This window comes from Hevea brasiliensis, chromosome 3, assembly GCF_030052815.1.
Source record: "Hevea brasiliensis isolate MT/VB/25A 57/8 chromosome 3, ASM3005281v1, whole genome shotgun sequence".
Classification (NCBI taxonomy): domain Eukaryota; kingdom Viridiplantae; phylum Streptophyta; class Magnoliopsida; order Malpighiales; family Euphorbiaceae; genus Hevea; species Hevea brasiliensis.
In genome coordinates, this window is record NC_079495.1 from 28,071,107 (window position 1) to 28,088,432 (window position 17,326).

A 17,326-nucleotide genomic window follows, 5' to 3' on the forward strand; every position below is an offset into this window, starting at 1 on the left:
AAATATCATTTTATCATATTGATGATTATTTCTCCCATTCAAATTAGGAAAATATATGTCTTCTAAATCTATTAAAATTTTGAGTAACAAATCTAAAAGTAACTATTACCCAAAATCCCACAAAAGAAAACCTAATTTCTTCACCTTGAATAGGTGAGATTATTGAAGAAGGGGATGATGCCAAGATAACTGGCATTATAGATAAGAGGATTCTAATTTGAGAATCCTTGGTGAGAAGTAGAAGACAACAGATAAAAAAATAAAAAAAAATCAATGCAAATCTTACCACATCTTTACAGATAAAAAAATCAAAAACATCAATGCAAATCTTAAAGAAAAGCCAATAAATAAAAAGGTCAAAACATGTGGCGATTATATATATATATATATATATATATATATATTTAAAAAATAAATTATTTAAAAGAATAGTATAAAATATGATGAGTTGAGGAGAATTGAATTTATTTATTTAGATTTGTTATTGTTATAAAACTTCCTTTCAACTAAAATTTTATCTTAAAAAAAATTACTTGGGTCAGGGGAACGAAGGAATCCAGTAGACGTGGCAGTCAAAGCACGTGTAAGTGAGGGGCGAGAATGCTAATGTCTCGTGGAAGCCCTGCACGGTACACGTGTCCAGAACAAGCAGCCTCTCCCCAGATGCTGTTTGAAAGCAGAGAAAAATAATGAAAAAAATTGACACCAATTGAAAATATTATATTATAATAATTAGTTATGATAAATTTTACGTGAATTTAATTATAATTAATAATTATAATTAAATTATTATATATATAATAATTACCCTAAATAAAAATATTATCAAATGTTACATTTCAATACGTCTTTCATCTATAATGAGTGGACCTCAAATTTAAAAATTCATTTTTCTTCTATTTTAATTAAAAAACAACGGAGAGGGAAAGGTAGAGTTTCACTCATGACCAAAATAATAATAATAATAATAATAATAATAATAATAATAATAATAATTCTATTAATTTTTTGTTTTTACTCAAATGTTGATTTCTACTTGTATTAGAGGAGAGATGTGGTAATTCTACTAAGTAAGAGGACGAGAAATTTTATAATATGATGATATATTATAATGAATTTCATTATGATAACAGTTAAAATTTATTCATTATATATACAATAATTATGTAAAATAAACTGTTGAACTAATGAATTGTTAGATTCATAATTAAAGGAAGTTCAAGATGTGAAAAAAGGGGAAATGATGAGTAATATTTGAAAGTACCACGGCACATAAATCTAGCAAGAGGATCAATCCATGCAGCTAAAATGTCATTTTCTTGAGTATCTTACTATATAATGCCATCTTTCAATAGTAAAAGGTTGGTAAAGTGGCATTTTCTTTAACATCTTACTATATATAATGCAATTTCTAATAAAGTTGGAGCATAATTATTCATTTACTTTTTATAATTTATCTTCCACCTCCCAATATTAATCAAACAAATTAATGATGATGTGTATGGTTTTTGTATATATATAAGTCAAGACATTTCTTTTCTCTAAACCTAACCATACCTATCATGTTAGCTTTGTCTCCTTCTATGTTTCAAACCTATGGATGGCCATTGGAGGACCCCATTGCCCATGAACAAGTCTACTTCTCTACAAAAGCTGAGAAGGCGATTATTACAGCTGCTAATGTTAATTTCTTTCAATCTCAACCTCCAGAAATATTGGAGCTTGATCACTCTGCTTCTTTTACAGATTATAATGGTGATCCTAATACGGTTAAGAAGCTTAACCATAATGCAAGCGAAAGTGATCGTCGGAAAAAGATGAACTCCCTCTATTCTTCTCTTCGATTTCTGCTTCCGGCAGCCGATCAAACGGTGTGTACCCTTTTCTTCCATTGTTATTTTCCCTAAAAAATACATGTTAAATTTAACATAAAACTCTATAACTCCCGGCCTTCATTGAAAATTAATTTAACAATCTCATATTTAATTGCATACAATTTATAAAAGTATAATTATTTAACTCCTACAACCGGTGAATGTGTAGATGTGAATTGCAGGTGCTTTAAATTTTAGTTATACTTTTATAAAATTAATGGATTTATTAGTTATACTTTTATAAATTTAAGGTTAAATAGTTACACTTTAAGCGTTATCAAATGATGCATTCAATTAATTATGTAATTATGTAATTATATGCTTGATTAAGTAGGAATTTAAAATAAAAAGACTTAATTGGGTATAATTTTTTTAGTGCATTTAACATAAGTTTTATTTTATATAAAAATGGGCTTAATATTTATTAGATTAAATATTTGTATCAAAATTTATGTAAAATCAGCTAAAGTGTGTTTAGTAAATGCACAAATCAAGATTTTAAGTGGGTTTTGCTGATGTTAATAAACAGAAGAAACTGAGCATACCAGCCACAGTTTCTCGGGTGCTAAAGTTCATACCAGAACTACAACAGGAAGTGAAGAAGTTGGTTCAAATGAAAGAGGAACTCTTATCAAAGATATCTAAGCAAGGTCAGCATCAGCAAGTAAAGCAAAGAAAAGGCATCAGTACTCGCAGCTCTTTATCAGCAGTATCAGCTACTCATCTCAGTGACACAGAAGTTCTAATTCAGATTTCCACTTTCATTATCCGTACAACTCCACTATCAGAAATCTTGCTTCATTTACTGGAGGATGATCATGTTTTAATCAATTCTTCTTCCTTCCAATCCTTTGGAGGCAGAGTCTTCTATAATTTACATCTTCAGGTATATTATTATTATTATTATTATTATTATTATTATTATTATTATTATTATTATGCTTGCTTAAAATACAATTGGGTATTTATTATTTTAAATTAATAATTTAATTTACTTAATTTAGATTAAATAAAATTTTTTTAAAAAAAATTATTACCATACAACACACAAATGGATAACTAATTTTATATAAAATTATATATTTTTTTATTAAATATAAGGGATAACAATGTTAGAAGTCCTAAAATTACAAAAATTTCCAATGAAAATATCTTTTCTCAAATAATAAATCAAAATATTTTAAGAACATTTTTCTCCAAATTTTTTAAATATTTAATTTTGTACTTAAATTATATTTGAAATTTAAAATTATTTAAGAATTAAGATATTATTGTAACTTAAAAGTTAAAATTCATCATATTTTCAAAATTATTAAAAATGTCAAAATATTTTAATGTATTGTTTTAGAAAAACAAAATTAAGAAAGTTCTTATTGTTGTTTGTTGATTTTAAATTCTTATATTTTTAATTTATATGAGCTTTCCAAGGTTATTTTTTGTGAAAATTAACAAAAAAGTAAAAATAAACTTTTAGTGCTTAACTAAAAAAAATGAAAAATATCTTTCGCACAATGGAATATGCTTTTCATTAATGGAATATATTACTGAGGTAACTAATAGGACTAATTATTAGCAATCAATATACATATATTAAAATTAAAGTATAAAAATGACCATACAAAATTAAGTTATTTAGTTTATTAATATACTTAAAAATTTATCATGTGTCACGTTTTGTAATCTAGATGACTTAATGATTTAACAAATAATATCAATTGCCTATATATATTGATTACTTTAAAATTTCATTTATCCTCTTTAATTTTAAAATTTGCATCTTCATATTTTTTTCTTTTTATTTATTTTATTTCTTTTAAAGATGTAAAATTTTTATTTTTTTTTATATTTTTATTGGCTTACATAATCTAATTTAAAATATAATACAAATCATTTATGTCACACATTACCCTTCCGTAAATCATAACATGATTCCGTAGTATATCTAATGAATTACCAAACTTTGTCTGCCGATAACTCATTAAATATACTACAAGGGATTTTAAAATAATTTTCATTCATTTATAAAATGGGGAGTAATATTGAATAATTATTCAAACCATTAATTGAAGTTTAGGTAATAAATTAAATTTTTGATTAAATTAGGATTTTCGAAAATTTTACAGAAAATTCGGCACAATACCGGCTAAAAATGGAGAAAACAGTTCTTCAAAACCTGTTAAAAACACTCCCAATATTTATAATTCCCACAACTTCATTTATATTCATCACCATCCATTCTCAATTCAACAAAATTTCAAACAAAATCACAATTTATAAAATTCTGAAAGAAGTTTAACCAATGCATTTATAAAAAAAAAATAAACAAGTTTATATTACAAAAATTTACATTGACCAAAATGATAGTATATCATTTATACAACTGCTCAACGTTCACATATGGATACATACAATTTAATTTACATCAAAAGAAAATTTACAAAGGGGTATAACTGATATACCCGGAATAAGTTCAAAATAAACTCTAATCTCAGCTCCAAGTAGCTCACTTTGCTACTTTATCCTTTTTCCTATCTGCTACAGCAAGAAAAGCCATCGCTGAGTAATTTTGCCTAGTGGTACACAACTAATATAAACAAAACATTATAAAATAAAATAAATCAATTCATAACAAATCAAAGTTTTCATAATAATGAAACATATCAAATTATCAAATCAATAAAAACCATTATTTCAATCATATTTCACAAATCTCAAAGAAAAAGGTATTGCCAAGAATACACAGTCTTGACCATGATACAAAATTTAACGATCAATGCCGTGTTGTACACCACGACAAAGCAAATCACCTCACTAACCGTTATTAATGAGGGAAGGGCTAGCTAGCTAATGAGTACTCATATAGTCTTACCTCACTAACCATTATTAACGGGAGACATAAGAAATTTTAATTGCCAAATCCCAAATAGTCGTTACTACTGGGGAGTTCCGAATGGGACTATCATGCTAACTGTGGTTTAAAAATCAATTCATAAAAATTCCATTCAAATAATTGCATTTCAAATCACATAACACATTTCATTCAAAGAAATTTTCCTTATAGGGTTGGCAACACATAATTAAATAAATTCAAGGAGAAAATCATAAATTGCAACTAAAACAATTTATAGTTATAACTCATTCAACTCAATTACAAAATTAAAATCACTTAAACAAAATTAGTTGTGTATAAACCTCCAATGAGTCACCTCTCTGCCTTGACTCACTTTTTCCTTATCCTTTACGGTCCCTTTTTCTACTGAAATATACAAATTAAAGTGTTTCAATATTTATCCAAATTATTTCTAACAATAATTCTAACATTGCATTTTGCATTTAAAATTTACTTATATAATTTCATAAATTGAGTTCTTTGTGTTCTTAGTTATTGTGGTTACTATTCACTTGACTAATTTAGTAAAATGTTGACTTTCTCATACTTAATAGGTATGCTAGTTCTAAATAACCCCACATACCACATTTTTTATCCTAAATTTGTTGGCATTGGTTGTCAATCTCAATTCAAAGCTCATTGGAAGAAATTCCAAAAATTCAAATTTGTCTCCTAAATTTACTGTTCCATTGGACCTATCTATAGTGGAAATTTGGTCAACTTTCCTTCTTAAAAAAGTTGTTCCTTAATGTGTCTAGTGTTAATTCCCTTTTTGAATCACTCCATTTGGAGTTTTGTAGCTCAAGTTATGCCATTTTTACTAAGGCTGGCCGGATTAGTCAAAACCCAAAAATTTTGAGCAAATTTAGGTTTGGCAGATTTGGTGACCAAAGTTTGGCTGTCAATTTGACTAGGGTATGATCAGAATTTGGGGTTGTGTTCTTCATGAAAGTTGTTCTAATATGTCTAAGCTTTCCATTGGTATAAAAATCAGGTCATTTGGACCTTTCTACACAGAGTTATGACCATTTGAATAAGTACTGTTCATATGATCAATTTTATACAGTGGCAGTGTACCTAATCCAGATTCAACCTAATTTTACACTAACTTGTGGTCAGTTTTAGGGTAAGGTTTCTGCATGAAAATTGTTGCTTTGGGTCTTAGTATTTATCTCCAATTGGCCTCACACCAATTGGAGCAACAGAATTTCAGTTATAACCATTTAAAGGGACAAGAGTCAAGCTGTCCAGATTTGGGCATTACCACATTCAATCCTAATTCAACTCCAAGCATTCACATGCACTCATAAGCACACCAATTAACCAATTTAGCATCAACAAGGTCAATTGGTCATCAATTGACCAAAATCCACAATTTCCAACCAAAACCCTCAGGTGCAAGAACCCTAATTTCCAATTGTCACAATTCATGAAACTAAAGTGTATCTCTAACACCTAGTCACTCAATTGGGCTTATATACATGATTTATTGAATTAAAGCACATCATTTCCCCCAATACCCCATGGCTGCTAAAATTCATAGAGTTCCCTAACTTTTTATTTTTGTTTCATTTTCAACAAATTATAACTTAATTTAAGTGCCTACTCATGAATATAGAGAGAAAATTGGAAGAATCATTACTAACCTCTTTCAAGCTCTTTTCCTCTTCTCAACTCTTCAATTTTCCATTCTTTTTCACTTTCAATCTTCAAATCAAGACTCAAAGCAAGTTTTACTAAAGGGAGTTAGGGAATTTATGGCTAAAATTTGGGTTTATAAAAGCTTGAGATGAGCTTTCATGGTGGAGGAAAGAAAATGAGAGAGAGAGAAGAGAGAGAGTGGATGGCTAGAATAAGATAGAAATGATTTTTTTCTCTTTTTTTTTATTTGGTCTTTTATGTCAACATTTATCCATAATTTCAAAATTTTAAATTACAAATTTTTATTACATCATGCTTACATCATTGATGATGTCATAAAGCTTTTACTTTTTGAATTTCTTTTCTTTTTGTTTTCTTTTCTTCCATTCACCTCTTCAATTTAATTCTATTTTTCATAATTTTAATTTCCTACATTTTAATGGACATTTAGGCTAAGAGTCACCTCTAAGGATGAATTGACCAAATTGCCCCTTACCGGTCTGATCCGTTTTTCCAATAGTACTAGATTGATAGCTATTGTTGTAGGCAAACTCAATCAAAGGCAAGTGTGTATCCCAACTACCTTCAAATTCAATCACACAAGCTTATAGCATATCCTCCAAAATTTGAATCACCCTCTCAAACTGACCGTCTTTTTTAGATGGAATATCGTACTGAAGTTCAATCTAGTTCCCAGGGCTCTTTGCAAACTACCCTAGAATTTAGAAGTGAACCTTGGATCTCTGTCTAACACAATCGATACTGGCACTCCATGAAGTCTCACTATCTCATCAAGGTACAGTTTAGCCAATTTGTCCAGGTTATAGTCCATCCTCACTGGCAAAAAGTGAGCAGACTTCGTTAATCTGTCCACAATGACCCATACTGTATCACGATTCTTTTGTGTTCTAGGAAGCCCCATCATAAAGTCATTGTGATTCTTTCCCATTTCCACTCAGGAATCGGCAATAGGTGTTGCAAACTAGTTAGCACTTGATACTCTGCCTTTACTTGCTGACGAGTTAGGCATTTGGCTACATACTCTGCTATGTCTTTCTTCATCCCATTCCACCAATAATGCTCTTTTACCGTTTTGTACATTTTAGTGCCATCAGGGTGCATAACAAAAGGAGAATCATGTGCTTCTTTCATAATGACTTGCTTCAATTCCACATCATTTAGAATGCACATTCTGCCCTGGTATAACAGTAAGCCATCATCATTCACTGTAACATCTGGCTTCTTACCATTCCGAGTCTCTTCCATCAATTTTTGATAATTTTCATCATTCTATGCAGCTTTTTTTATCTAACCAATCAACATTGGCTTCACTTGCCAAGCAGCTATCATCTGCCCCTCCTCATCTATCTCCAGATTTGCATGTAGTGCCCTCAACTCATGCACTATAGATAAAGGAGAAACCCTTAAACTAGCCATAGTCTTGCAACTTAAGGCATCTACTACCACATTTGCTTTTCTTGGCTGATAATCTATCGAGCAGTCATAGTCTTTAATCAGTTCTAGCCATCTCCTCTGTCTCAAATTCAACTCCTTTTATGTGCCTAGATATTTCAAGCTCTTATGATCTGTGTAAATATAACACTTTTTTCCATGCAGATAATGTCTCCAGATCTTTAGAGCAAATACAATAGCTGTTAGTTCCAAGTCATGTGTAGGGTAGTTTCTCTCATGTGGCTTCAGCTGACGTGATGCATAACCAATAACATTTTGGTCTTGCATCAGTACACAACCTAACCCATTGTGAGAAGCATCACTATAAATAGTGTATTCTTTACCCGGAGTAGGTAAAGTCAAGACTGGAGCTTCTATCGAACATCTCTTCAACTCATCAAAATCCTACTGGCATTTATCAGTCCACTAAAATTTTACATCTTTCCGAAGTAGCTTGGTCAGTGGAGATGCTAACATAGAAAATCCCTTCACAAAACGGCTGTAGTAACCAGCTAAACCCAGAAAACTGCGAACTTCTGTAATATTCCTGGGCGGCTTTTAATTAAGGATAGCTTCAACCTTGCTAGGATCTACCTTTATACCTTCAACTGATACAATGTGCCCCAAGAAAGAAATTTCTTCCAGCCAAAATTCACACTTCGATAACTTGGCATACAACTGTTTCTCCCTTAAAGTCTATAGCACAATCCGCAGATGTCTATCGTGCTCCTCTGCACTCTTCGAATACACAAATATGTCATAAATAAATACTACAACAAATTGATCTAAGTATGGCCTGAAGATAGTGTTCATCAGGTCCATAAAAGTAGCTGGAGCATTAGTCAACCCAAATGGCATAACCAGAAACTCATAGTGATCATATCGAGTTCTAAAAGCAATTTTTGGAATACTCTGCTCTTGCACCCTCAACTGATAATAGCCCGATCTTAAATCAATTTTAGAGAACACAGTTGCACCCTTCAATTGATCAAACAATTCATCTATGCGAGGCAGTGGATATTTATTCTTTATGGTCATCTTATTCAACTGTCTGTAATTAATACATAGACGGAGAGTACCATCTTTCTTCTTAACAACCAGTACTGGTGCTCCCCAAGGTGACACACTAGGGTGGATGAAGCCTTGTCAAGCAATTCTTGCAACTGCACCTTCAACTCCTTTAACTCTGCAGGTGCCATTCTATAAGGTGTAATGGAGATTGGGTCCACACTAGGCATAACCTCTATTTCAAATTGCACTTCTCTTTCTGGAGGTAACCCTAGTAATTCTTCAGGAAATACATCTGGAAAGTCACATGCTGTAGGAATATCCCTTAATGAATGACTCCCTACTCGGGTGTCTCTCACATAGGCCAAATATGCTTCACACCCCTTTCTGATCATTTTTCTAGCTAGTGCAACCGAAATGAGATTTAATGGCAATAATTGTCTCTCTCCATGTATTACCACATCACCATACTGAGGGAGACCAAAAGTGAATGTTTTCAGTCTACAGTCAATCATAGCATGATGTCTGGCTAACCAATCCATGCCCAAGATAATGTCATAATCTCTGAAAGGCATTTCTATCAAATCTAACAAAAAAGTATGTCCTTGGATCACTAAAGGATAATCCTTATACACCCTATTGACCCTAACCTCTTGTCCTAACGGACTAGTTACTAACACCTCAAAATTCATTTTCATACAAGGAACAGCATATAACCAGTGATGCTGGCACTAACATAAGAATGTGTAAAACTCGGGTCAAACAATACATATACATCTTGATTAAAGATTGAGAAAGTACCAGCAACTATGTCAAAAGTTTTAGCCTCTTCCCATTGCCGTATGGTGTATACCCTAGCCGGTGCACCACTTTGTTCAAGATGATTAATCGTGGCTCGATCGCTAGAAGTACTACCTCGCCTACCTCGCCTCTAGTCGTCTGCGAACCTCTGGAGGTAGAACTCTGAATTGAGCTTTCAGCTGTAGTAGGTGGTGTAGCTCTGCGAGCACTCACACAATATTTTTGCAAAATGGCCAGTTCCACCACAATTATAATAGGCTCCAATAGCCTTGTAACAGACCCCTCTGTGTACTTTCCCACATGTTTCACAAGTAAGGACTGGAGCTATTGCTCTAGATGTCTGTTGGCTAGGTCGGGGTGGTTTCTGTCCTGAAGATCTACCTCTACCAGACTTGTGTGAGCTAGATCCTCCAAAGTGCTTTCTTTCCGACCCACTATCGTGAGCTTGATCGAATCTTTCCAGCTTTTCTTTCTATTCAGAACCCTTGTTAGGTGCCCCTTCCAATTCAATTATTTCTAGTTTTAGTGCTTGAGATATTAGCTCAGAGAAGTTTTCATGTCTGAATCCCACTACTTGCATCCTCAAACTGGGCTTCAGACCAGCCTCAAACTACTTACATCGATCTCTGCTAGTGGTAAGTAGGTTTCCCGCATAATGACTTAGTTTGGAGAAGTCTCTCTCATACTCTGCTACTGTTCTATTCCCTTGTTTCAAGCTCAAAAACTCTTGCAATTTCATGTTAACATATGTGTTAGGGACCCATTTCTGTCTAAATTCCCTCAGAAAATCCGACCAAGTCAGAACAGGGGGCTCCACTAAACTATGAGGGATGGTCTTCCACCATTCATAAGCATCCCCTTGCAACAGAGAGACCGAGTATTCAAAATTGAGTTCTTTTGTACAATGCAACTTCTTGAATACCCTTTCCATTCTTTCAATCCAAAGGCTCGCTCTAGTGGATCCACAAGACTTTGAATTCAAGAGCCCCAAATTTCATTAATTTATCATATTGCCTGGCCGAGGCTATGGTTGCACCATCGTGCTTGGGTTGGGGCTTGGGTTATCATGTTCCTAGCCATTTGTTGAAACAGGTAACTATCACGAGCGAATCGAGCAAGAAATCGCAACATGGGTGAAGCCGTGTAGCGACCCAATAACGTTCGGGAGAGCTGGGCTTCCTCCGTGTCTCACCTCACAGATCGCTCAACAGAATGATCCCCTTCTTCCATTCTAATTTATAGAAATTCCACTCCCTAACAACCAACATAAAGAGGATAATCCCCATTAGTTCATATTCATGATGTAAATGCATCGCATGTATCAAACAATGACATTGAGCAGTTGTACTTATCAAAAAAAATATTCAAATGCATAGTTCAAAACTCATTCAAAACATTACTCTGATACCACTAAAATATGTCACATCTTACCCTTCCGTAAGGTATAACATGATCTCGTAGTATACCTAATGAATTACCGAACTTTGCCTACCGATAACTCATTAAATATACTACAAGGAATTTTAAAATAATTTTTATTCATTTTTAAAATGGGGGGTAATATTGAATAATTATTCAAACCATTAATTGAAGTTTATGTCATAAATTAAATTTATTATAAAATTAGGATTTCTGAAAATTTTATAAAAAATTCAGCAGAATGCCGGCTAAAAATGAGAAAATAGTTCTTCAAAACCTGTTAGAAATACTCCCAATATTTATAATTCCCACAACTCCATTTACACTCATCACCATCCATTCTCAATTCAACACAATTTCAAGCAAAATCACAATTTATAGAATTCTCAAAGAAGTTTAACTACTGCATTTATAAAAAAAAAATAAACAAGTTTATATTATAAAAATTTACATTGACCAAAATGATAGTATATCTTTTATACAATTGCTCAACATTCACATATGGATACATACAATTTAATTTACATCAAAAGAAAATTTACAAAGGGGTATAATTGATATACCCAGAATAAGTCCAAAATAAACTCTAATCTCAGCTCTAAGCAGCTCACTTTGCTTCTTTATCCTTTTTCCTATCTGCTACAGCAAGAAAAGCCATCGCTGAGTAATTTCACCCAGTGGTACACAACTAATATAAACAAAACATTATAAAATAAAATAAATCAATTCATAACAAATCAAAGTTTTCATAATAATGAAACATATCAAATTATCAAATCACTAAAAACCATCATTTCAATCATATTTCACAAATCTTAAAGAAAAAAGTGTTGCTAAGAACATACAGTCTAGACCATGACATAAAATTTCACGATCAATACCGTGTTGTACACCACGACAAAGCAAATCACCTCACTAACCATTATTAATGAGGGAAGGGCTAGTTAGCTAATGAGTACTCATATAGTCTTACCCCACTAACTGTTATTAATGGGAGACATAAGAAATTTTAATTACCAAATCCTAAATAGCTGTTACTACTGGGGAGTTCCGAATGGGACTGTCATGCTAATTGTAGTTTAAAAACCAATTCATAAAAATTCCATTCAAATAATTGCATTTCAAATCACATAACATATTTCATTGAAATTTCCCTTATAGGGTTGGCAACACATAATTAAATAAATTCAAGGAGAAAATCATAAATTGCAACCAAAACAATTTATAGTTACAACTCATTCAACTCAATTACAAAATTAAAATACTAGAACAAAATTAGTTGTGTATAAACCTAGAATGAGTCGCCTCTCTGCCTTGACTAACTTTTTCCTTATCTTTTATGGTCTCTTTTTCTACTGAAACACATAATTATAAGTGTTTCAATATTTATCCAAATTATTTCTAACAATAATTCTAACAATTGCATTTTGCATTTAAAATTTACTTATATAATCCCATAAATTGAGTTCTTTGTATTCTTAGTTATGGTGGTTACTATTCACTTAATTAATTTAGTAAAATATTGACTTTCTCATACTTAATAGGTATGCTAGTTCTAATTACCCCCACATACCACATTTTAAGTCCTAAATTTGTTGGTATTGGTTGCCAATCTCAATTCAAAACTTATTGGAAGAATTTGCAAAAATTTAGATTTTGTTTCCTAAGTTTACTGTTCCATTAGACCTATCTACAGTGGAAATTTGGTTAACTTTCCTTCTTCAATGTTGTTTCTTAATGTGTCTAGTTTTAATTCTCTTTTTTGAATCACTCCATTTGGAGTTTTGTAGCTCAAGTTATGCCACTTTTACTAAGGCTAGCCGGATTGGTCAAAACCCAGAAATTCTAGACAAATTTAGGTCTGACAGATTTGGTAACCTAAGTTCGGTTGTCAATTTGACCAGGTTATGGTCCGAATTTGAGTTTATGTTCCTCATGAAAGTTGTTCTACTATGTTTAACCTTTCCATTGATATAAAAATTAGGTCATTTGAACCTTTCTACACAGAGTTATGACCATTTGAATAAGTACTGTTCATATGGTCAATTTAGTTCGATGGCGATGTACCTAATCCGGATTCAACCTAATTTTACACTAACTTTTGGTCAGTTTTAGGGCAAGATTTCTGTATGAAAATTGTTGCTTTGGGTCTTAGTTTTCATCTCTAATTGGCCTCACACCAATTAGAGCAACATAATTTCAGTTATAACCATTTAAAGGGACAAAGGTCAAGCTGTCCAGATTTGGGCATTACCACATTCAATCCCAATTCAACTCCATGCATTCATATGCACTCATAAGCACACCAATTGACCAATTTAGCATCAACAAGGTCAATTGGTCATCAATTGACCAAAATCCCCAATTTCCAACCAAAACCCTCAGTGCCAAGAACCCTAATTTCCAATTGTCATAATTCATGAAACTAAAGTGTATCTCTAACACCTACTCACTCAATTGGGCTTATATACATGATTTATTGAATTAAAACACATCATTTCCCCCAATACCCCATGGCTGCTGAAATTCATAGAGTTCCCTAACTTGTTATTTTTGTTTCATTTTCAACAAATTATAACTTAATTTAAGTGCTTACTCATGAATATAGAGAGAAAATTGGAAGAATCATTACTAACCTCTTTTCCTCTTCTCAACTCTTCAATTTTCCCTTCTTTTTCACTTTCAATCTTCAAATCAAGACTCAAAAATAAGTTTTACTTAAGGGAGTTTTATGGCTAAATTTGGGTTTATAAAAGCTTCTTTTTCACTTTCAATCTTCAAATCAAGACTCAAAAATAAGTTTTACTTAAGGGAGTTAGGGAATTTATGGCTAAATTTGGGTTTATAAAAGCTTGAGAGGAGCTTTCATGATGGAAGAAAGAAAATGAGAGAGAGAGAGAGAAGAGAGAGAGTGGATGGCTAGAAGAAGATAGAAATGATTTTTCTCTTTTTTTTTTTTTATTTGGTCTTTTATGTCAACATTTATCCATAATTTCAAAATTTTAAATTATAAATTTCTATTACATAATGCTTGCATCATTGATGATGTCATAAAGCTTTTACTTTTGAATTTCTTTTCTTTTTGTTTTCTTTTCTTCCATTCACCTCTTCAATTTAATTCCATTTTTCATAATTTTAATTTCCTATATTTTAATGGACATTTAGGCTAAGAGTCACCTCTAAGGGTGAATTGACCAAATTACCCCTTATCGGTCTGATTCGTTTTTCCAATAGTACTATATTGCTTCATGAACCCTGATTCAATTATTTGAGCTTGTTCTCTATTCTTTTCTGTGGTTTTCACACTTCCACTAACTTCGCAATTATTCCCAGGCCTGGGGTGTCATAGGGTCCCATAAGAAATTAGGGCAGCAACTGAGCTCACAGTCACTTACCATTTCGGGAACCTCGGCTCATTTAACTGATTATACTTTGTTTTTCTTATTTCCATTTTACCTTCATATAATTTCTATTAATTTTTAGTTATGATTTTTCTAGATAATTTAAACATAATTCTAGACATCCTGACTGTCCGAACAGACACTAATCACCAGAACAGTAGAATGTATAGACTACTTAATATAGGTGTGTTACAATTTGTTAAATTTTAAAATTCAAAATAGTATTTATGTCACTATTAAATAATTTATTTATTAATAGTAGAAAATAAATTTATTTCTCATTTCTCTTAAATATTAGGTGTATGAGTTATTAAAATCTCTCACTTTTTACTTGTTTATATAGATAATTTAATTATTTTATATTTTTTAAAATTTGTATTATTTTTTAAATATTCATTATATTTTTTTTTGAATACATTATGTTTATGTTTATAATAATAAACTGTTTTTTTTTTTTTTTGTTGTATACATAATTATAGATTATACTTAAAAAAATAAGCATTCCTACAAAGAATATAGAGTTTGAAAATCAAATAACTAGAATAAAGAGATATAACATTAACCGTATAACTTTTCAATGATTTATATAAAAAAAATAAATAAATATTATTTAAAAAAAATATGAAGTATTATATAGGAAAATCAAACAATAAAGATTTACGGCTGCTAAGAAGTATAAACAATTTAAATTTAGAACAATAAACTTAAGACCTTAAAAAAAAGAATAAAATGCAAATCAAAAATTAAAAAATTATTTGACATAATAATAATAATTGAATATTATCATAATATTTAAGATTTTTTTTAGCATATTTATTGTTATAGTTACTCTAAAAATATTATATTGTTACATTTTTTATAAAAAAAATATTTAGACAAAAATAATTAATAATATTTTGGAAATAAAAATTTAATTTAATTTTAATAAGATACAATTATTTAATATTTTAACAAAATTTTAATTGTATGTAATATAATTAATTAAGAATTTTATTATTAAAAAAAATTTATAGTATGATTTTGAAATATAAAATTTTATGAAAATAAATATTAAATTATATATTAAAATAAAAAATAAATAAGCTGGTCAATTGTGTTGACAAAATGACTAATTATAATCTAATGCTAAAAACAATCTAAAATTGGGTTACATTGCAATAATCTAATTAAATTAAAATAAGACACATTAATAAGTAATGAAAAATATTTTTAAATAAATACTTTAAATTATTATTTTAGAAAAAAAAAGAAATTAATTTTTATTGGTGGTTGATTTATTAATTATTTTTATAATTTTAAGTATTTTTTTTAAATTAAGATACAAAATTAAAAAAAATTAAAAAGATTTCTTACTGAATGTGCTTTATAATTATAACTAGAGTGACAAAGTATATATATTTAAAAAAATTATATATTTATTTATATAATTAAATTTAATAAAAATTTAGAATCAAGATTTTAAGCATGTTTAGTATTATTGTTGGAACTATTATTAAAAAAATACTTTTTTTAAATACACTAGTCACGGAATATTAAAAAAAATATAAAATTAAATTTAAAAAATTTTAATCATAAGAATATTAGAATAATAAAATAATTTTTTGAAACTTTTTTTTAACAGAATTTAAAATTATACTTTTTTTTTTAGAAAAATAATTTTAACCCTTCGATTTTAATGCTAAATAAGTACTTTACAGACTTAAAGGTCATTTTTATATTATTAAACTAAAATTTATTGATAAAAATTATCATATTTTAGAAATATTTGCATATAAATTTTGTTTCTAATCTTTGAACTTGTGAAATCTACAGGTGGACAGAAGTTACAAATTGGATTGTGAGACTTTACGTGAGAAGCTTGTGTCTTTATATGAGAAAGGGGAAGGATTTTCTAATGGAATTCATAATATTTGATCATCTAAATTGTAAAGCAAATGTATATAAGTTTATTAGTATTATTACTACTATTATCGAGTGCTTGTTTCAATTTTCTTTTTGTAAATTGTATGTGACACATTTAAATAAAAATAACAATAAATAAATATTTAAGGATATAAAGGATAAGTAATTAATTGTAAAGGATATCAATAAAATTCATCCATATTACAAATTATAACCATATTACAAATTATAACCATTATATATGTTGGCGAAACTATAAAAAATTAAAATAATAATTAAAATATAGAAAATAAATTAAATAATCATTAAAACATAAAGAATAAAATAGTGAGATTGATCATATTAATGCATGGATATTTCACTTTGTTTAAGGAGATTCAAGCCCTAAGCAGTAGACAATGCTTGTAAACTGATGCAACAATATTATATATTGACTTGTCCCCTCCAAGATACAATTGCCTGATAAGTTTGTTGTGTGATTCAAACTACCTTTGCACTAATGGTTGAATCCGAAACTCCACCAAGAAACACCTTTTTTTTACTTTTAAACTCTCTTGAATGTTGTAGAAAGAATGGTTGAAAGCTCATCAATTTATAGATGACTTTAGTAGAAACATAAACGAGTTCTAAGTTAAATTTATTAAACAACTTAAATTACTTTAATTAATGGTTAAATAAATAAACTTAAGTTATTTTAATTAATAAGTTTAATAAATTATTTTATTTTATATTAAAATGTTCCAACATTCCCCCACTCATCCTAAAATTATTGGAAAATGAGTTTACTAGCCAAATCCTGATGCCTAATGAAAGTGTGACTTTGCATTGAACCTTCACTTAGCAAAACAATCACTTCTACTCCAAAATTAGAGTGAACTCAAACTTGAATTTTAACTGCTTAGGGGAAATAAAGGATAATTGCTGACACTTAAAGATCT

At 29.9% G+C, this 17,326-nt stretch overlaps 1 protein-coding gene across 1 annotated transcript; it reads left to right on the top strand.

Annotated features, from left to right (window-relative positions):
• Positions 1-1,559: 1,559 nt before the first annotated feature.
• On the top strand, positions 1,560-16,537 carry LOC131178509 (transcription factor ORG2-like). The gene is made up of 3 exons (XM_058143469.1): positions 1,560-1,871; positions 2,404-2,760; positions 16,299-16,537. Exons 1-3 carry the CDS (start codon positions 1,563-1,565, stop codon positions 16,398-16,400), a joined length of 768 nt encoding a protein of 255 aa, XP_057999452.1. The 5' UTR covers positions 1,560-1,562; the 3' UTR covers positions 16,401-16,537.
• Positions 16,538-17,326: the final 789 nt, after the last annotated feature.

Bases quoted from the DNA above. Each gene is read 5' to 3' on its own strand.
- LOC131178509 (XM_058143469.1), top strand. From the start codon at position 1,563: ATGTTAGCTTTGTCTCCTTCTATGTTTCAAACCTATGGATGGCCATTG. The intron at 1,872-2,403 runs GTGTGTACCCTT...GTTAATAAACAG, and splicing joins TTCCGGCAGCCGATCAAACG to AAGAAACTGAGCATACCAGC. The intron at 2,761-16,298 runs GTATATTATTAT...TGAAATCTACAG, and splicing joins TCTATAATTTACATCTTCAG to GTGGACAGAAGTTACAAATT.